Below are 21605 nucleotides of genomic sequence, written 5' to 3'. Positions count from 1 at the left end.
TTCTTCAATCTCATCTTGTGTGTGTAGTTTGATCTTGTCAATCTCTTCTGTCTCTCTTTGTAGGTCAGTTTTGATCTGTTTTATTGCTTCCTTCTCATTCTCTAAAGCTTCTCTATCATGTTTCAGACTCTCTGAGTCTCTGTCTACATTAACTAGTTTTTGTTGCAGATCTTCCATGTCTCTCTTCAGCAGTTTTCTATCATTTTCCAACATTTCCTGTTTGATCATTACCTCATTCATCTGAATCTCTACATCTTCAGACTTCTTTCTCAGCTCAGTCATCATGTCCTGTTTTTCCCTGGTCACTGCAGCTCTTTCACTTTCAATGTTGTTCTTTCCCTTTATAATTAAATTTTGTTGTTTATAAATCTCTGCTTGTAGTTGATCTAGCTCATCTTGTCTGAGTCTTATTTTTTCTTTCTCATTTTCAATATCATCAGATTGCTTGGAGATGTTCAATCTCATTTGCTCAAGTTTGTTTTTCTCTCTTTGTAGATCTGCCATTAAAGACTCATTTTCAGTTTTCATTTCATCCAGAATCTCATGTTTTCTCTTTGTATCTTCAGCAAGATTAGCAATAACTTCTTTCTCCTTCTGAAGTTCTTTGGCCATCTTTTTCACACTCTGTTCCTCATTTTGTGTTTCTTCTTTGAGCTTTCTGATATCATCAGCTTCTCTTTGCAGATCAATCTTCATCTGTTCTAACTTGTTCTTCTCATCTTCAAACACTTGTTTCTGAAGTGTCATCATCTTTAAGTCTTCAGTCAGATATTCTCTGCTTTGGTCTACATCATCTCTTTCTTTCTTCAATTGCTGTTTCTGTTCTTCAATCTCGTGTTTATCTTTATCTAGTTGGCTTCTCTCATTCCTCATTTTTTCCATAATGTCACTCAATTCTCCCTGTAGTTTGTCTAGCTCAGATTGTCTCAGATCAAGCTGACTTTTGTCTTTTATTATAATGTTTCTGTCATTGTCTAGTTCTCTCTGCATATTCTGAATTTCAATTTTCACTTGCTCAAGCTCATGTTGTTTTTGTCTCAGTTGTTCCTCTTGATTTTTTATATCATGTATTTGTCTTGTGATGGTCTCATTCATCTCCTTTAGGGTGTCTCTCTCTTTCTGTGTCTCTGCCAGGATTAATTCTTTCTTTTCTGCTTGCTCAGCAAATTGCTTTTGAAGATCCTCTTTGATTTTAGCAAGTTCATGTTTGGTTTTCTCAAGTTCATGTTTTTCCTTCTCAAGCTGGTCTCTATCAGATTGAATGGCTTTAGATTTCAGTTCAATTTCTGTATTAATTTCATCCAAGACCATGTTTTTTCTTTTTGTCTCCTCAATGAGATTGTCGATTTCTTCTCTCTCTTTCTGGAGTTGAGCTGTTATTTCCTCCAGTTTTTGCATCTCATCTTGTGTGTGTAGTTTGATCTTGTCAATCTCTTCTGTCTCTCTTTGTAGGTCAGTTTTGATCTGTTTTATTAACTCTTTCTCATTCTCCAAAGCTTCTCTATCATGTTTCAGACTCTCTGAGTCTCTGTCTACATTAACTAGTTTTTGTTGCAGATCTTCCATGTCTCTCTTCAGCAGTTTTCTATCATTTTCCAACATTTCCTGTTTGATCATTACCTCATCCATCCGAATCTCAATATCTTCAGACTTCTTTCTCAGCTCAGTCATCATGTCCTGTTTTTCTCTGATCACTGCAGCTCTTACACTTTCAATGTTGTTATTTTCCTTTTTCATTTCACTTTGTTGTTTATAAATCTCTGCTTGTAGTTGATCTAGCTCATCTTGTCTGAGTCTTATTTTCTCTTTCTCATTTTCAATATCATCATTTTCTTTGGAGATGTTCAATCTCATTTGTTCAAGACTGTGTTTCTCTTTTTGTAGATTTGCCATTAAAGACTCATTTGCAGTTTTCATTTCATCCAGAATCTCATGTTTTCTCTTTGTATCTTCAGCAAGATTAGCAATAACTTCTTTCTCCTTCTGAAGTTCTTTGGCCATCTTTTTCACAGTCTGTTGCTCATTTTGTGTTTCTTCTTTGAGCTTTCTGATATCATCAGCTTCTTTTTGGAGATCAATCTTCATCTGTTCTAACTTGTTCTTCTCATCTTCAAACACTTGTCTCTGAAGTGTCATAATCTTTAGGTCTTCAGTCAGATATTCTCTTCTTTGGTCTACTTCATCTCTTTCTTTCTTCAATTGCTGTTTCTGTTCTTCAATCTCTTGTTGTGTTTGTAGTTTGATCTTCTCAATCTCTTCTGTCTCTCTTTGTAGGTCAGTTTTGTTCTGTTTTATTAACTCCTTCTCATTCTCCAAAGCTTCTCTATCATGTTTCAGACTCTCTGAGTCTCTGTCTACATTAACTAGTTTTTGTTGCAGATCTTCCATGTCTCTCTTCAGCAGTTTTCTATCATTTTCCAACATTTCCTGTTTGATCATTACCTCATTCATCTGAATCTCAACATCTTCAGACTTCTTTCTCAGCTCAGTCATCATGTCCTGTTTTTCTCTGATCACTGCAGCTCTTTCACTTTCAATGTTGTTCTTTCCCTTTATAATTTCATTTTGTTGTTTATAAATCTCTGCTTGTAGTTGATCTAGCTCATCTTGTCTGAGTCTTATTTTCTCTTTCTCATTTTCAATATCATCAGTTTGCTTGGAGATGTTCAATCTCATTTGCTCAAGTTTGTTTTTCTCTCTTTGTAGATCTGCCATTAAAGACTCATTTTCAGTTTTCATTTCATCCAGAATCTCATGTTTTCTCTTTGTATCTTCAGCTAGATTAGCAATAACTTCTTTCTCCTTCTGAAGTTCTTTGGCCATCTTTTCCAAACTCTGTTCCTCATTTTGTGTTTCTTCTTTGAGCTTTCTGATATCATCAGCTTCTCTTTGCAGATCAATCTTCATCTGTTCTAACTTGTTCTTCTCATCTTCAAACACTTGTTTCTGAAGTGTCATCATCTTTAAGTCTTCAGTCAGATATTCTCTGCTTTGGTCTACATCATCTCTTTCTTTCTTCAATTGCTGTTTCTGTTCTTCAATCTCGTGTTTATCTTTATCTAGTTGGCTTCTCTCATTCCTCATTTTTTCCATAATGTCACTCAATTCTCCCTGTAGTTTGTCTAGCTCAGATTGTCTCAGATCAAGCTGACTTTTGTCTTTTATTATAATGTTTCTGTCATTGTCTAGTTTTGTCTGCATATTCTGAATTTCAATTTTCACTTGCTCAAGTTCATGTTGTTTTTGTCTCAGTTGTTCCTCTTGATTTTTTATATCATGTATTTGTCTTGTGATGGTCTCATTCATCTCCTTTAGGGTGTCTCTCTCTTTCTGTGTCTCTGCCAGGATTAATTCTTTCTTTTCTGCTTGCTCAGCAAATTGCTTTTCAAGATCCTCTTTGATTTTAGCAAGTTCATGTTTGGTTTTCTCAAGTTCATGTTTTTCCTTCTCAAGCTGGTCTCTATCAGATTGAATGGCTTTAGATTTCAGTTCAATTTCTGTATTAATTTCATCCAAGACCATGTTTTTTCTTTTTGTCTCCTCAATGAGATTGTCGATTTCTTCTCTCTCTTTCTGGAGTTGAGCTGTTATTTCCTCCAGTTTTTGCATCTCATCTTGTGTGTGTAGTTTGATCTTGTCAATCTCTTCTGTCTCTCTTTGTAGGTCAGTTTTGATCTGTTTTATTAACTCCTTCTCATTCTCTAAAGCTTCTCTATCATGTTTCAGACTCTCTGAGTATCTGTCTACATTAACTAGTTTTTGTTGCAGATCTTCCATGTCTCTCTTCAGCAGTTTTCTATCATTTTCCAACATTTCCTGTTTGGTCATTACCTCATTCATCTGAATCTCAACATCTTCAGACTTCTTTCTCAGCTCAGTCATCATGTCCTGTTTTTCTCTGATCACTGCAGCTCTTACACTTTCAATGTTGTTATTTTCCTTTTTCATTTCACTTTGTTGTTCATAAATCTCTGCTTGTAGTTGATCTAGCTCATCTTGTCTGAGTCTTATTTTCTCTTTCTCATTTTCAATATCATCATTTTCTTTGGAGATGTTCAATCTCATTTGCTCAAGTTTGTTTTTCTCTCTTTGTAGATCTGCCATTAAAGACTCATTTTCAGTTTTCATTTCATCCAGAATCTCATGTTTTCTCTTTGTATCTTCAGCAAGATTAACAATAACTTCTTTCTCCTTCTGAAGTTCTTTGGCCATCTTTTCCAAACTCTGTTCCTCATTTTGTGTTTCTTCTTTGAGCTTTCTGATATCATCAGCTTCTCTTTGCAGATCAATCTTCATCTGTTCTAACTTGTTCTTCTCATCTTCAAAAACTTGTTTCTGAAGTGTCATCATCTTTAAGTCTTCAGTCAGGTATTCTCTGCTTTGGTCTACATCATCTCTTTCTTTCTTCAATTGCTGTTTTTGTTCTTCAATCTCGTGTTTATCTTTATGTAGTTGGCTTCTCTCATTCCTCATTTTTTCCATAATGTCACTCACTTCTACCTGTAGTTTGTCTAGCTCAGATTGTCTCAGATCAAGCTGACTTTTGTCTTTTATTATAATGTTTCTGTCATTGTCTAATTTTCTCTGCATATTCTGAATTTCAATTTTCACTTGCTCAAGTTCATGTTGTTTTTGTCTCAGTTGTTCCTCTTGATTTTTTATATCATGTATTTGTCTTGTGATGGTCTCATTCATCTCCTTTAGGGTGTCTCTCTCTTTCTGTGTCTCTGCCAGGATTAATTCTTTCTTTTCTGCTTGCTCAGCAAATTGCTTTTGAAGATCCTCTTTGATTTTAGCAAGTTCATGTTTGGTTTTCTCAAGTTCATGTTTTTCCTTCTCAAGCTGGTCTCTATCAGATTGAATGACTTTAGATTTCAGTTCAATTTCTGTATTAATTTCATCCAAGACCATGTCTTTTCTTTTTGTCTCCTCAATGAGATTGTCGATTTCTTCTTTCTCTTTCTGGAGTTGAGCTGTTATTTCCTCCAGTTTTTGTATCTCATCTTGTGTGTGTAGTTTGATCTTTTCAATCTCTTCTGTCTCTCTTTGTAGGTCAGTTTTGATCTGTTTTATTAATTCCTTTTCATTCTCCAAAGCTTCTCTATCATGTTTCAGACTCTCTGAGTCTCTGTCTACATTAACTAGTTTTTGTTGCAGATCTTCCATGTTTCTCTTCAGCAGTTTTCTATCATTTTCCAACATTTCCTGTTTGATCATTACCTCATTCATCTGAATCTCAACATCTTCAGACTTCTTTCTCAGCTCAGTCATCATGTCCTGTTTTTCTCTGATCACTGCAGCTCTTTCACTTTCAATGTTGTTCTTTCCCTTTATAATTTCATTTTGTTGTTTATGAATCTCTGTTTGTAGTTGATCTAGCTCATCTTGTCTGAGTCTTATTTTCTCTTTCTCATTTTCAATATCATCAGTTTCTTTGGAGATGTTTAATCTCATTTGCTCAAGGCTGTGTTTCTCTTTTTGTAGATTTGCCATTAAAGACTCATTTTCAGTTTTCATTTCATCCAGAATCTCATGTTTTCTCTTTGTATCTTCAGCTAGATTAACAATAACTTCTTTCTCCTTCTGAAGTTCTTTGGCCATCTTTTTCACACTCTGTTCCTCATTTTGTGTTTCTTCTTTGAGCTTTCTGATATCATCAGCTTCTCTTTGCAGATCAATCTTCATCTGTTCTAACTTGTTCTTCTCATCTTCAAACACTTGTTTCTGAAGTGTCATCATATTTAGGTCTTCATTCAGACCTTCCCTGCTTTTGTCTACATAATCTCTTTCTTTCTTCAATTGCTGTTTGCGTTCTTCAATGTCATGTTTATCTTTATCTAGTTGTCTTTTTTCATTCCTAATTTTTTCCATAATGTCAGTCACTTCTCCCTGTTGTTTATCTACCTCACATTGTCTCAAATCAAGCTGACTTTTGTCTTTTATTATAATGTTTCTGTCATTGTCTAGTTCCTGTTTCTGATTTTGAATTTCAGTTTTCAGTTTTTGAAGTTCATGTTGTTTTTGTCTCATTTGTTCCTCTTGATTTTTCGTAACGTGTGTTTGTCTTGTGATGGTCTCCTTCATCTTCTCTAGACTCTCTCTATCTTTCCGTATCTCTTCTAGTGTGATTCCTTGCTTTTCTCTTTCTTTTTCAATATCCTCCTTTGCGATAGCAAGTTCCCTTTTGATTTTCTCAAGTTCATGTTTTTCCTTCTCAATGATATCTCTATCAGATTGAATTTCTTTAATTTTCACTTGAATTTCTTTGTTCATTTCATCCAAGACTGTGCCTTTTCCTTTGGTCTCCTCAGTAAGATCATTAATTTCTTTCCTCTCTTTCTTGAGTTGAGCTGTCATTTCATCCAGCTTTTGTCTTTCATTTTGTGTTTGTAGTTTGATCTTCTCAATCTTTTCTGTCTCTCTTTGTAGGTCAGTTTTGATCTGTTTTATTAATTCCTTCTCATTCTCCAAAGCTTCTCTCTCATGTTTCAGACTCTCTGAGTCTCTGTCTACATTAACTAGTTTTTGTTGCAGATCTTCCATGTCTCTCTTCAGCAGTTTTCTATCATTTTCCAACATTTCCTGTTTGGTCATTACCTCGTTCATCTGAATCTCAACATCTTCAGACTTCTTTCTCAGCTCAGTCATCATGTCTTGTTTTTCTCTGATCACTGCAGCTCTTACACTTTCAATGTTGTTATTTTCCTTTTTCATTTCATTTTGTTGTCTATTAATCTCTGTTTGTAGTTGATCTAGCTCATCTTTTCTGAGTCTTATTCTCTCTCTCTCATTTTCAATATCATCAGTTTCTTTGGAAATGTTCAATCTCATTTGCTCAAGGCTGTGTTTCTCTTTTTGTAGATCTGCCATTAAAGACTCATTTGCAGTTTTCATTTCATCCAGAATCTCATGTTTTCTCTTTGTATCTTCAGCAAGATTAGCAATAACTTCTTTCTCCTTCTGAAGTTCTTTGGCCATCTTTTTCACACTCTGTTCCTCATTTTGTGTTTCTTCTTTGAGCTTTCTGATATCATCAGCTTCTCTTTGCAGATCAATCTTCATCTGTTCTAACTTGTTCTTCTCATCTTCAAACACTTGTTTCTGAAGTGTCATCATCTTTAAGTCTTCAGCCAGATATTCTCTGCTTTGGTCTACATCATCTTTTTCTTTCTTCAATTGCTGTTTCTGTTCTTCAATCTCATGTTTATCTTTATCTAGTTGGCTTCTCTCATCCCTCATTTTTTCCATAATGTCACTCACTTCTCCCTGTAGTTTATCTAGCTCAGATTGTCTCAGATCAAGCTGACTTTTGTCTTTTATTATAATGTTTCTGTCATTGTCTAGTTCTCTCTGCATATTCTGAATTTCAATTTTCACTTGCTCAAGCTCATGTTGTTTTTGTCTCAGTTGTTCCTCTTGATTTTTTATATCATGTATTTGTCTTGTGATGGTCTCATTCATCTCCTTTAGGGTGTCTCTCTCTTTCTGTGTCTCTGCCAGGATTAATTCTTTCTTTTCTGCTTGCTCAGCAAATTGCTTTTGAAGATCCTCTTTGATTTTAGCAAGTTCATGTTTGGTTTTCTCAAGTTCATGTTTTTCCTTCTCAAGCTGGTCTCTATCAGATTGAATGGCTTTAGATTTCAGTTCAATTTCTGTATTAATTTCATCCAAGACCATGTTTTTTCTTTTTGTCTCCTCAATGAGATTGTCGATTTCTTCTCTCTCTTTTTGGAGTTGAGCTGTTATTTCCTCCAGTTTTTGCATCTCATCTTGTGTGTGTAGTTTGATCTTGTCAATCTCTTCTGTCTCTCTTTGTAGGTCAGTTTTGATCTGTTTTATTAACTCTTTCTCATTCTCCAAAGCTTCTCTATCATGTTTCAGACTCTCTGAGTCTCTGTCTACATTAACTAGTTTTTGTTGCAGATCTTCCATGTCTCTCTTCAGCAGTTTTCTATCATTTTCCAACATTTCCTGTTTGGTCATTACCTCATTCATCTGAATCTCAACATCTTCAGACTTCTTTCTCAGCTCAGTCATCATGTCCTGTTTTTCTCTGATCACTGCAGCTCTTACACTTTCAATGTTGTTATTTTCCTTTTTCATTTCACTTTGTTGTTTATAAATCTCTGCTTGTAGTTGATCTAGCTCATCTTGTCTGAGTCTTATTTTCTCTTTCTCATTTTCAATATCATCATTTTCTTTGGAGATGTTCAATCCCATTTGCTCAAGTTTGTTTTTCTCTCTTTGTAGATCTGCCATTAAAGACTCATTTTCAGTTTTCATTTCATCCAGAATCTCATGTTTTCTCTTTGTATCTTCAGCAAGATTAACAATAACTTCTTTCTCCTTCTGAAGTTCTCTGGCCATCTTTTTCACACTCTGTTCCTCATTTTGTGTTTCTTCTTTGAGCTTTCTGATATCATCAGCTTCTCTTTGCAGATCAATCTTCATCTGTTCTAACTTGTTCTTCTCATCTTCAAACACTTGTTTCTGAAGTGTCATCATTTTTAAGTCTTCAGTCAGATATTCTCTGCTTTGGTCTACATCATCTTTTTCTTTCTTCAATTGCTGTTTCTGTTCTTCAATCTCATGTTTATCTTTATCTAGTTGGCTTCTCTCATTCCTCATTTTTTCCATAATGTCACTCACTTCTCCCTGTAGTTTGTCTAGCTCAGATTGTCTCAGATCAAGCTGACTTTTGTCTTTTATTATAATGTTTCTGTCATTGTCTAGTTCTCTCTGCATATTCTGAATTTCAATTTTCACTTGCTCAAGCTCATTTTGTTTTTGTCTCAGTTGTTCCTCTTGATTTTTCATAACGTGTGTTTGTCTTGTGATGGTCTCCTTCATCTTCTCTAGACTCTCTCTATCTTTCTGTATCTCTTCTAGTGTGATTCCTTGCTTTTCTCTTTCTTTTTCAATATCCTCCTTTGCGATAGCAAGTTCCCTTTTGATTTTCTCAAGTTCATGTTTTTCCTTCTCAATGATATCTCTATCAGATTGAATTTCTTTAATTTTCACTTGAATTTCTTTGTTCATTTCATCCAAGACTGTGCCTTTTCCTTTGGTCTCCTCAGTAAGATCATTGATTTCTTTCCTCTCTTTCTGGAGTTGAGCTGTCATTTCATCCAGCTTTTGTCTTTCATGTTGTGTTTGTTGTTTGATCTTCTCAATTTCTTCTGTCTCTCTTTTCAGTTCAGTTTTGATCTGTTTTATTAATTCCTTCTCATTCTCTAAAGCTTCTCTATCATGTTTCAGACTCTCTGAATCTCTTTCTACATTAATTCGTTTTTGTCGCAGATCTTCCATGTCTCTCTTCAGCAGTTGTCTATAATTTTCCAACATTTCCTTTTCAGTCAATTCCTCCTTTTTCAGCTCTAGCTTTTCACTTTCCATTTTTAGTTCTTGCCTCAAATTTACCTCCATATGTTGTTTTTGATTCATTAATTCTGCCTTTTCTCTCTCAATATCATCTCTCTCCTTTATAATCTGTTCTTTGGTGTCATCTGTCTCTTTTTTCTCTTTATCTATCTGAGCTTTAATGTCTTTCAGCCCACTCTGCCCTGTTGCAGTCATCATCTTCTGCTCATCTATCACTTTTTGCTCTTTCTGAATCTCCATTTTTAGACGTTGTAGCTCTGTTTGTTTGTATCTTGTTTGTTCGATGTCCTTTTCTAAATCGTCTCTCTGTTGTAATACGTTCATCTTTAACTGCTCAAGAATGTGTTTCTCTCTCTCTATCTCTGCCAGCGTTACCTCATTTTGTCTTTTTTGTGATTCAATTTGGTTTTCGAGATCTTCTTTGGCTCTGGCTATCTCTGCTTTAGTTTTTTCTAGGTCAGACTTGTGCTTTTTAAGAGTGTCTCTATCAGATTCAATTGTTTGTTTTTGTTTTCTTAGATCTTCTTCCTCTGATCTTATCCTGGCAAAGGAAATCTCTATATCTTCCTTCTCTTTTTGGAGTTTGATCGCCACTTCCTCAGCCTTCTGCCTGCCATTTTCTATGTCTTGCCTAAGTTTAGCAATAATTGCCTTTTCTTGTTGGAGCTCATTTTTCATCTTATCAAATTCTTGCTTTTCTTGACCAGTCAATTGTTTCTGGTAGTTTAAGGTCTCAAACTCCTCAGCTAAGATGGTTCTATTTTCTTGTATATCTTCTAGATCTTTATTCAGTATTTGCCTGCTGTTTTCAATAGATTCTTTTTCACGGAGAACTTCTTGTTTCATCAGCTCCACTGTTTCACTTTCCCTCTTCAGTTCTACTGCAATGCCATTCACTCTTTGTCTTTCTTCCATTATATTAGCCCTCTCTTTTTCAAGTCTGTCCATCACATAATCTAACTCTCTCTTTTGCTTTTCCATTTCAGCCTGTCTTTCATTAAGCTGACTCTTTTCTTTCATGATAACATCCTGAATCTCTTCTATTTCTTTCTGTTGTGCATGAAGTTGTGATGTACGTATTTTCAGGTTATTTTCTTGGTGTCTTAAACTTTCCTTCACTATTTTAATACCATGTTCCTCTTGTGATATGTTTATCTTGATCTGCTCAAGGGAATTTTTCTGCTTCTCCATCTCTGACCGATCAATATCATTTATTTTTCTCTTGTCAGCAAGATCATCTTTTGCTCTAGCTATCTCTCTTATGCTTTTCTCCACTTCGAACTTTTGGTTTTCTAGTATATTTTTTTCAGTCTCAATGTCTTGCTTTTGTTTTTCTAGCTCAAGGCGTATTCTCTCAAGAGCTTCTTTTCTGTCATTTCCCTCATGTTGAATTTGAGCTGCCATGTCTTTTATACTCTGTTTTTCAGCTACCACCTCTTTCTTTATTCTGTCAGTATTGTCAGCCTCTGTCTGAAGGTCAGCTCTCACCTGCTGTATCTCCTTCTCAAATGATTGCCTCTGAAACTGAAATTTTTCAAATTCTTTGTGCAGTTTGGCTTTATTTTTCTCTATGTCTTCCTTGTCCATTTCTAGTGATTTCATGCAGCTTTCAAATACTTCTTTTTGCTCAGTTAAATATCTCATTTGGAGCTCCACATTTTCATATTTCACCCTCAGTTCTTCTCTCAAATTCTCAATTTCCTGTCTCTCTTTCTCCAGATCTGTCACACCAATATCTCTTGCAACGTACTGTATTTTTTCATGTGCAACTGTCCATTGTTGATCTTGGTCAACTTGCATCTGCTCAACTTGCATCTTTTCCTTTCTTAAACTGCTCTTCAACTCATTTATTTGTTTTTGTTTGTTTTCAATTTCTGCTTCTTTTTGTTTCAGTTCATTTTCTCTCCATCTTAAATTTTCTTTATCACTTTCAACAATGCAGCTCTGATTTGAGATGGTTTCACTCAGCTGGACAAGATTGTCTCTTTCCTTTTCTATCTCTGCCAGTATAATAATGTTCTGTTCTTTTCGCTGAGCGACTTCATCTTTTAGATCTCTGAGCTTAGACTTTTCCTGTTCTAGCACATCTCTCTCAGACTCAACATATCGCTTTTCTTTTTCAACCTCCATGCGCACCTCATCCAGAGCTTTGGACCTCTTTTCAAACTCTTCAACTAGACTATCACTGTATTGTCTTTCTTTTTGAATTTTGGCTTCCATATCTTTTACATTTTGTATGTCATTTTGAACAGCTTGTCTTAAATTTTCAATGACACTGGCTTCTTTTTGCAGATCAGCCTTTATGCTCTTCAATATCTGTAATGATTTCTCCTGCTTTTCTAAATCAGCTTGCATTTTATCCAGGTCCTCTCTCTTTCTTTTTGTCTCTTCTGCAAGGCTCACAATGTCATCTCTCTCTTTCTGAAGTTGCGCAGCAGTGTTTTTAAGTTTCTGTCTTTCAGCTAGTGCATCTTGTCGTAGCTTCTCGGTATCTTCGGCTACTCGTTGCAGCACAGATTCAGTGTGTTGCAACTTGCTTTTCTCTTCTGCTAAACTTTGTCTTTGTAATTTTATCTCCTCTTCCTGACTGCCCAAATTTATTTTCTTCCTCTCCAGATCTTCTTTATCCCTCATTAAATCTATTCTGCAGTCCTCAATAAGTTGTTTCTGATTTAGTACCTCTTTTTTCAAAAGCTCCACAATTTCCAGTTCTCTGTTTAATGCATCTGTCAAGTTGCTTTCCATCTGCTGCTTCTGTTCCATTATAACCATCCTTTCTCTGTCAAGATTGTCTTTTTCATTTTGTGTGAACTGCCTGATGTATTCCGCCTGTTTTAGCTTTTCGGCTATTTCATCTTGGCTTTTCTGAAGTTGACTTTTTTGCATTAGAACTATATTCTGAATATCCTGCATGTCTTTCTGTTGTCTGTTGAGATCAGCCTGCATTTGCTGCAGTTCATTTTCTTTTTGCTTTATTTCCTCCTTCTCATTCTCAAAATCATCTTTTTTGTGTAAAATTAGTTCATTTATTTTCTCAAGAGTGTCTCTCTCCTTTTGGATCTCCTTCAGTGTCAGCTTATTCTCCTCTCTCAGGTTCTCTAGATATTCATTTTCTCTGGCTATTTCTGCTTGTATTTGTTGCAGATTACACATTTTCTTTTCTAGTTCCTCCCTCTCTTGTTTAAGCTGCTCTGCCCATTTCTCCATATTCTCTCTTTCTTTCAGCACATCCTGTTTTAACCTTTCGATTTCACTAGACTCTTTTTGCAGCTCATATTTCATGTTCTGTAACATTCCCTTTTCATCCTCTATCCCTTTTCTCTGACCTTCTATGTCTTCTAGTTCTCTAGCAAAAGTGTATTTTAGGTCAGCCTCCATGGTTTGCTTTTGTTTTTCTGTATCCTGTTGGATGTGATTTAGGACATTTCTCACATTTTCTAATTCTGTTCTTATCATGTCTTCTTTTTCTCTGCTTTCTGTTATCTCAGCCTGCAGGTCATCCCATCCTTTCTGTATTTCTAGCTTTGTCTTTTCCAGCTCATATTTTGTTCTTTCTAGCTCCTGTTTTCGTAGCTCTAATTGTAACTCTATGTCTGCTGTGTTTTTTGCTGCAGTTTGCAGTGCGGCTTCTTTGAGCGAAAATTCATCCTTGCTCAGTTTTATTTCTGCCAGTTGTCTCTCAATTGTACTTTTTTGTGCAAGTAATTCTTCTTGGAAATTCTTCAGAGCTTGCCGCTCTTTATCCAGCTCTTCCATAGTCAAGATCATCTGATATTTTCCTGCATCCTTCATCACATCAGTTTGAACTTGTACATCAACTAGTTTAATCTCTGTCAGTCTTGCCTTTTCCAATTCACATTTCTCTCTCTGTAGATTTACTTCCATATTCTCTAGTTCTTGTTTTCTTTGATCTAGCTGCTCCTTCTCTTTCCGTATTATATCTAGACCTCTCTGGTTTTCTTCTCTTTCTGATTGCACCAGTCTTTCCCAGTTTTGTAGACTCACTCGTTTCTTTTCCATCTCTGTTTCCCTCTCTTGTAATTTTTTCATCCTCTCTTCAGCTTCAGTCTTTACCCCTCGAACATCCTCCTTTGTTTTCTCTAGGTCCTGTTTCTCTTTTAAAAATATTTCTTTATATTGTTCCAGTTCTCGTCTTTCTTTATGTATATCACTCACATAGTCTTTCACTTTAATGGCAGCTGGTTCTTCTGTTTTTGCATACTCCTGGCTCTCAGTTGGAATCATGGCTGGTAGAACCTGAAATAAATGGTTCTTGTTTGCATTTGAATCTCTGTCCCAATATTTGTTTTTAGATATACTATGTATGATATACAGTTATTCTGAACACAGTTCATGATCAATATAATTTTCACAATCTTCAGTGAACATTCAGTTTAAAGCCCTTTTAGCATTTTATACAGAACAAGAAATGTTGACCCTGTTTGCTTACTTAATGTGACATAATTCATTGTCAAATTTTTGTCTAATTCTTTTTCTGTTGTTTCACTCAAGATTGTAATGTTTAACAGAAGTTGCATCCTTGCAAAACAGGTTACGGATGCTTCATGTTGACTTTAAGAGTCCATTTGCTGCCGACAATATTGATAAAGCAGATAATATAATGACGCATCTGTTAAATGCAAGTAAATTATGACTTACCTTTTCTTTACTGGTCTTTTCTAGAGCAATGTGTTCTTTCTGTCTCTTTATCTCTTCTTTGGCCTGTGCTATGTCCTCAAAAGCATTTTTCACATCTTCTCTCATCTGCTCCACCATATCATTCTCTTTAATGATCTCCTCCAGCCTCTCCTCCAGTTCTTCTCTTTGCCGCTGCATCATATTTCTCATGAGTTCTAGTTCACCTCGTTCTCTCATAATTCTTTCTTCTCTATATTCAATCTCTCTTCTCCTTCGTTGAACTTCATTCTTCAGTAGCCTCATCTCATCCCTGTCTCTCTTCATCGTTTCCTTGTTGTGTTCTACCTCAGCCTTAAGACCTCGCAGCATTTCCCGAATGTGTTCAATCTCCAAAATGAGCCTGTGCATCTCAGCATTCATCTCCTCTTGGTCTGTTGTCTCCATCTGACTTCCTACCATTCGGCTTTCAATCTGGAATTTTGCTTTCCGCACCATTTCTCTCGTCCCCTCAATCTGTTGAATAAGGTTGATTATCGTGAGATTCATCTGTCCTTTCTCTTCATCTAAATCTCTCTCCTCCATTCTTAGTTCAAACTCCTCTCTCGCTCTTTGGATTTCAGCTTTAACTTGCTCCATTTCATATTTCTGCCTCTCCGTCTCCACTCTTTTCTGCTCCATCTCGTCTTTTGCCCTTTGTATCTCCATCCTCAGTCGTTCCATCTCATCCTTCTTCCTCATGGTCAATTTCATCCTTTGGTCAAGTTCTTTCTTCTTCCCTTCCATTTCTCTCTTCATCAGCTCCATTTCTCCAATCTCTCGTTTGGTTTTCTGCATCCTTTCATCCAGCTCTTCTCTTTGTCTTTGTGTTTCCTCTTTGACATGCTGCATTTTGTCCATCTCTGCTTTTGCTAGCTCCATTTTCCTTTCAACGTCCTCTTTTTGTTTTAGGATCTCAGTCCTCATCAGTTCCATCTGGTGTCTCTCACTCTTTGTTTCCATCATCTGGATTTCAATATCTTCTTTCTGTTTTTGTAGCTCTGCCCTCATCTTTTCAAGATAAGTCATTTCCAGCCTTGCCTTTTCCATCTTTACGTCGATGTCCTCCTTCTGTTTTGTTAACTCCATCTTCATGTCTTCAATCTCACCCATCTCCTTCTTCATAGCTTCCATCTTTCTCATCATCTCCTCCTTCTCCCGGTTCATCCTCTCACGTTCCTCAGGCTCTCCCTTTTCAGCCTCATCCCACAACCTCTCTATCTCTGCTCTCACCCTGTTAATCTCATCCTTGACCTCTTCATATGTGTCTTTCCCTCTTAGTGTTTCCACACGGATCTTCTCCAGATCTTCTCTCTCGTGCTCCATGTCCTCTCTCATCTTCCTCAAAGTGTCCTCTCGTTGTTTTGTCTCCTCTAACCTTTTATTCACTTCCTCTCTTTGTTCCTGGATCTCATTCATAAGTTGTTCAGCTTTCTCTTTGTCTTGTTGCGCTAACTCTCTGCTTCTGATCATGGTCTCTGTGTCCAGAAATAGCTGAGTCTTGATCTTCTCAAGTTCTTCTCTTTGTCTCTGCACTTGAGCACTCTGTTCTACATCATTTCTCATAATTTCATACCTTCGTTTTTCTATATCTTTCTTCTCATTCAGGACCTGAACTCTTATCTGTTTAATTTCCTCTCTCTCCTTGTCCATATCAGCTAAACGCTTTTCCTGATCTTCCTTGTCCTTCAACACAGCTATTTTCATTTGCTTAACAAATTCTTTCTCTTGCTGTGTATCCTCCAGCATTTTCTGCAGGTTCTCTTTTTCAGAATGCCTCAACCTTTCTAACTCATCTCTAGCTCTTTGTATCTCTTTGTTTATTAGTTCCAACTCCTCTGTTTTTTTGTGTATTTCATCTCTTTGCTCCAATGCCTCTGTTATGGTTTCATACCGTCTCTTTTCTGACTCTTCCTTTTCCTTTTTTAAGAGCATCTCAGCCTCTTGGACTGCAAGTTTGGCATGGTTTGCCTCCTCTTTTTCTCGTTTAGCAACTGTAATCCTGTTCTCTATTTCTGCCTTTTGTCTTTGTAGCTCATTCCTCATGCTTTTGATTTCATCTGCTTCTTCTTTAGCCTTTTCTCTGTTGTTATTAATCTCTTCTCGCTCTTTGTCCATCTGTTCTATCATTTTTGTCAACTCCTCTCTCTTTGCTTTAGCCTCATCCATCTGTTTGATAGCGGCAAGGTTGTCATCCTCTGCCTGAAGCTTCAGTTTTTCAAGACTGTCCTTCCACTGCAAGAGCTCCATCCTGCTCTCCTCAATGTTTTTCTGAGATCTTTGGACCTCGTCCCTTAATTTTTCCAGTTTTTCCAGCTCATGCTGGGTTTTCGCTCTAAGTTCGACTTCCTCTTTCTCTGTTTCATGCCACCTGTTCTCCATTTCCTCCTTCACCCTGAGGATTTCACTTCTGAGGAACTCGCATTGTTCGGTCTCTCTTCTCACCAATTCTCTCTTTCGTTCCAGCTCCTCCCGCTCTTCATCCAACTCAGCCTTTGTCTCCTCCATTTGTTCTTTTGTTTTTTGGATCTCCTCAATTTTCTTCTCAATATCTTCAATTTGTCCCTGAATTTCAGTCTTCATTTTTTCCATTTTTTCATTTTCCCGGATTGTGACTTCTTGGCTGTTCTCAATCTCCTCTTTGGCTCTGTCCGTCTCACGTTTAATTCTCTCTAACTCTTGTCTCTCCCTCAGCATCTCCTCATGTCTTCGGTTCAAGCTGTCTTTTTCAGCCTTGATCTCTGTTTTGATTAATTCTATAATTTCTCTTTCTTGTCTGGCTTCTTCTCTTATCTTAAAACTGTCTTCCTTCTCCTTCAGTATCTTTGCTTTCTCCATATCGTTAGCCCTTTGTATCTCTACTCTTAAACTCTCCAGATCATCTCTCTCCCTCTGCAGTCGAGCTCTGTGCTCTAGCTCTTCTGTCACTATCTCATACCTCTTCTTCTCCATATCTTCTTTAGCTTTTCGTACATCATCCTTCTGTTTTTCTAGAATATCTTTGGCCTTCTGCATCTCTATTTTCATATATTTCACCCTGTCCGTTTCTCTTTTTATTTCCTCAACTCTGGCGTCCAAAGATATCATGTGATTTTGTATTTCCATTTTAGCCTGTCCGATCTTTTCCCATTCCTTTTTGACCAGCTCACCATTCATCACCAACTCCTCTCGACCTCTCTCAATCTCATATTTCATCTCTTCCAGATCCTTTTCTTTTTTTAAGATATCTTGCCATTTCTTTTCAATGAGGTTGTTTTCTGTAAGCGCTTGAGCTCTCAGCTGGTTTATTCTCTCATTCTCTTGTTTTGAAAGCTCTCTGTTTCTTTCAACCTCTTCTCTTGTTCTTTGAATCTCGTCTTGCAGGTATTTCAGCTCATCTTTCTCTCTTTGGATTATAGCTCTCTGTTCCAACCCTTCTTTCTCTGTTTCATGCCACCTTTGCTCCATTTCCATCTTTACTTGCTGTATGTCAACTTTAATCTGCTCAAATTGGTCTCTTTGCCTCTTGATGTCATACTTTTTTCTCTCCAACTCGCTTTTCTCCTCCTCTATTTCAGCTTTCATCTGCTCCATCTGACACTTTGCTTTCTGTGTTTCTTCAATCTTCATCTCTATCTCATTGATCTGAACTTGTATGGCACTTTTCATTTGTTCCATCCGTTCCATCTCATACTTTGTGCTTTCACGGTTGCTCTCCAGCTCCTCCTTCTGTCTCAGAGTCTCATATCTGATCATCTCCAAGTTCTGTCTCTCTCTCAAGATTTCATCATGCTTTTGCTCCAGTGTGGTTTGCTCAGTTTGGAGATCAGATCTCATTTGTTCAATCCTCTCCCTCTCTCTATTTACCTCTTCTTTATTACGATCCATTCTTTCACAGATGTGGTCCATCTCAGCTTTCATGTGAGCAATAGTTCTTTCAAGTTGTCTTTTCTCTGTGGTCATCCTGACTATCTCATCTTGCTGTCGCTGAATCCGCTGTCTCATGTTGTCTATCTCAGTTCTTTCTTGCTGAGTTCCTTCCCAGAGTTTCTCGATCTGCTCAATGGCACGCATTGTTTCAAGCCTACGCCTTTTTAGAGAGTCTTTTCTTTTCTGGATGTCACTTGAATGTCCATTTCTGTCATCCTGTCTTCTTTTTTCTCTAGGAGAACTGGGTGGACTGATTCTCTCTGTTTGCGTTTGCTTGCTGTTGCGTTGTCTCCACTCTGCAAAAAAAAAAAAAAAAAAAAAAAAAAAAATTATATATATATATATATATATATATATATATATATATATATAGATAGATAGATAGATAGATAGATAGATAGATAGATAGATAGATAGATAGATAGATAGATATACAGGTAACCTACGCTCACTCACACCCTCCCGGCTATCTGCAATGGTTTCATCTTCAGTTCCTTCCCCTAAACTGTTAGCATCTTTTTTGTTTCACCCAAATTTAATTTGTCTTTTAATTTATGAAATTTAAACACATTTTATTTTTGGTAAATAAAGGGAATTTGCTATTAAAATTAAAACATGGAAAAAATATTGTGATTTATTTCTTTAAAAAATAAAGTTTTATAATTTTTTTCAACAATAGTAGCAGTATCACATACATTTTACTAAATAATAGTAATATTTCTAGCACAATGCCTTTATGTAAAAAGTAACTTTTAGGCCTAATGAATGCATATTTGTCATTTTAACTGAACTTATGACTGGTGGTGATGCTTAAGATATTTTCGGTCATTTAGGGTTTCTGTAAAAAAAATAGTTATAGATCATATTAATTATTATTAAAAGATAATATTACTACTAATTCTACTATCATACTAATGTATATACAATGCACTATGAATTGATGAGCTGCTGGGTTCATGAATATTAATCACTTTGTCTGGGTTTGGTCGTACTGATTTGCTGAAATCAAAACAGGGATGGTAATAGTTGAGCGTCAGCCAATGAAATTGCCATTTGCACGTTAGCTCCGCCCCCTACTGGAGACACCGGCATCTTCTGCTTGTTCGAAAAAGTTGAATAATTCTAAATGAACTCCATTATTTTGACAGGAGAAGACAGCAAAGAATAGTTTACATGTAGCGTGTCGATTCAGCGTGGTAAGACTCTCTCTCTCTCTTTGCATGTGTGAGAAACAGCGCTATCAGTTAAGCGACGGTGAGTCGTGCACCTTCACAAAGAGTTTACAGAGCATCAAATACAGGTGCACTGTGCGTCCATTGAGATGATCTGAAAAGTTCAGATCGCTTGATGGAAAGAGAAAACTCTGAAGCTCAGATGCTGAAATTAATGCAAGCATCATGCAGTTCAGTCTATGTAGTAAACAAACCCGCACGTCTCTGCCATTCATTAATTCACACAGAGACGTGCAGAACACGGATTCATATTTCAAACAACTTTTGCAGCTTAACAAATACTGGTCCATATGGACATTTGATTTGATTTGATTAATTTATGCTAACTTTGACAAATTCCATGACTGTCCATATTAACATGTAAGTTTCATTTTCATGACTGGATTTTGAGATTCCGTCCTCGTTTTCTGCTTCGCGGAAATCATAGCGCTGAACCGGGTTTGAATGGGACCTTGGTACTACCGGTACTTAAAGAAACCAGGTACCGTCACATTTAAAAAATTTTAGTACAGACTTTGTACCGAAGTACCGGGTTTTTTGACAACACTACAACTGACCTTAATGTGTATCAGTCACTCCTCTCTTCCTTCTCTGCTAATGTCTCCACTGGAAAAATTACATACTACCATATCAAAATTAACAATTCATTTAATGCTTGCATGCTTTTTAAAAAAAAAATCCTCACTCCTTTGTCCTCCTCCTCCCCCTCCTGCTTCATTTCTAATAGCTGATGACTCTGCCACGTTTTTCATCAATAAAATTAAAACCATCAATGCACAGTTTTCCACACCACAATTCGTCAAGCTCATATCAAAAGCAAACATACACTCATTCACATCATTCTCTTCACTCTCTGAGGCAGAAGTCTCTTAACTCATCCTTTCTAATCATCCCACTACTTGTCCGCTTGATCCTATTCCATCAAATCTCCTTCAAGCCATTTCTCCTGCAGTTGTACCTGCACTCACTCACATCATTAACACATCCCTCCACACTGGTGTTTTTCCCTCATCATTTAGACAGGCTCATATAACTCCACTACTTAAGAAACCCACCCTCAACTCATCTCTTTTAAAGAACTACATACCAGTTTCCCTTCTTCCTCTCATTGCAAAAATCACTTGAACGAGCTGTGTTCAACCAAGTCTCTGCATTTCTCACACAGAACAGCAGCCAATCTGGCTTCTGAAGTGGACATTCAACTGAGACTGCCTTGCTCTCAGTTGTTGAAGCCCTAAGACTGGCAAGAGCAGAATCCAAATCTTCGATACTTATCCTGCTTGATCTGTCCACTATTTTTGACATGGTTAACCACCAGATCCTCCTATCAACCCTCCTGGCAAAAGGCATCTCAGGAACCGCACTCCAGTGGTGTGAGTCTTACCTATCAGATAGGTCCTTCAAAGTATCTTGGAAGGGTGAGGTGTCCAAGTCACAACATCTAACTACTGGGGTGCCTCAGGGCTCAGGTCTTGGACCACTTCTCTTCTCTGTTGACATGGCATAGGTTTTGTCATTCAGAAACATGGCTTTTCTTACCACTACTATGCTGATGACACTCAACTCTACCTCTCATTCCATCCTAATGATCCAACGGTAGCTACTCGCATCTCAGCTTGTCTAACAGACATTTCTTGCTGGATGAAGGACCATCACCTTGAACTCAACCTTGCCAAGTAGTTCCTGCAAACCCATCGTTTCATCAAAATTTCTCCATCAAGTTAGGCACATCAACCATAATTCCTTCAAAAACAGCCAGAAACCTTGGAGTTATGACTGATGATCAGCTGACTTTCTCAGACCACATTGCTAAAACTGTCCGGTCCTGCAGGTTTGCTTTATTTAACATCAAGAAGATCAGGCCCTTTCTTTCGGAACATGCTGCACAACTCCTTGTTCAAGCTCTTGTTCTCTCCAGGCTGGACTATTGCAATGCTCTCTTGGCAGGTCTTCCAGCCAGTTCTATCAAACCTTTATATTTAACCCTTTGGAGTCTATTAACACTTGTACGCGTTATGAGGCATTTTCGCCTGATAACCCCAAAAAGAACTTAACCTACACTGTCAGTTTTGATCGTATAGATAAGAGCAATACATCAATTGAATCTGTAAAGAGTCTACTTTTTTTGTATACAGACATAATAACAACAAAACTATATAAAATAAAGATAACAAACAAGGTGTGATATCTGCAGCATTTGTCTGGGTTGATCTTCATTTACAAATGCATCATTAAAATGAACTGTAACTCAGTGAATACTCAACGAAGAGACATGAGATATATATCTATAGAAAGTTTGACATGCCTTCTTTTAAACTAAACAAGTGCTGCCAAAAACAAATATTCTGTGATAAAGTAATCCATATGAAAACAACGCAATGTCAGTTTTTCACATCTCCCTTCATTATA

The 21605-nt window shown here is 36.8% G+C and overlaps 1 protein-coding gene across 1 annotated transcript in view; it reads right to left on the bottom strand.

Moving 5' to 3' along the window:
* si:ch211-250g4.3 (nuclear anchorage protein 1) overlaps positions 1–21605 on the bottom strand; it is a 61881-nt gene that overhangs the window by 34103 nt on the left and 6173 nt on the right. The window contains exons 4-8 of the mRNA XM_052585195.1: positions 14041–18260; positions 7987–13638; positions 5221–6597; positions 2443–3831; positions 232–1620 (exon numbers count right to left, since the gene is read on the bottom strand). Coding sequence (XP_052441155.1) covers positions 232–1620; positions 2443–3831; positions 5221–6597; positions 7987–13638; positions 14041–18260 — 14027 coding nt within the window. The remainder of the gene's footprint in view (positions 1–231; positions 1621–2442; positions 3832–5220; positions 6598–7986; positions 13639–14040; positions 18261–21605) is intronic.

Source organism: Carassius gibelio, chromosome B19, assembly GCF_023724105.1.
Source record: "Carassius gibelio isolate Cgi1373 ecotype wild population from Czech Republic chromosome B19, carGib1.2-hapl.c, whole genome shotgun sequence".
In the NCBI taxonomy this organism is placed as follows: Eukaryota; Metazoa; Chordata; class Actinopteri; order Cypriniformes; family Cyprinidae; genus Carassius; species Carassius gibelio.
Note: the sequence above shows the minus strand (reverse complement) of the source record. Positions and strands in the feature narration are given on the sequence as shown.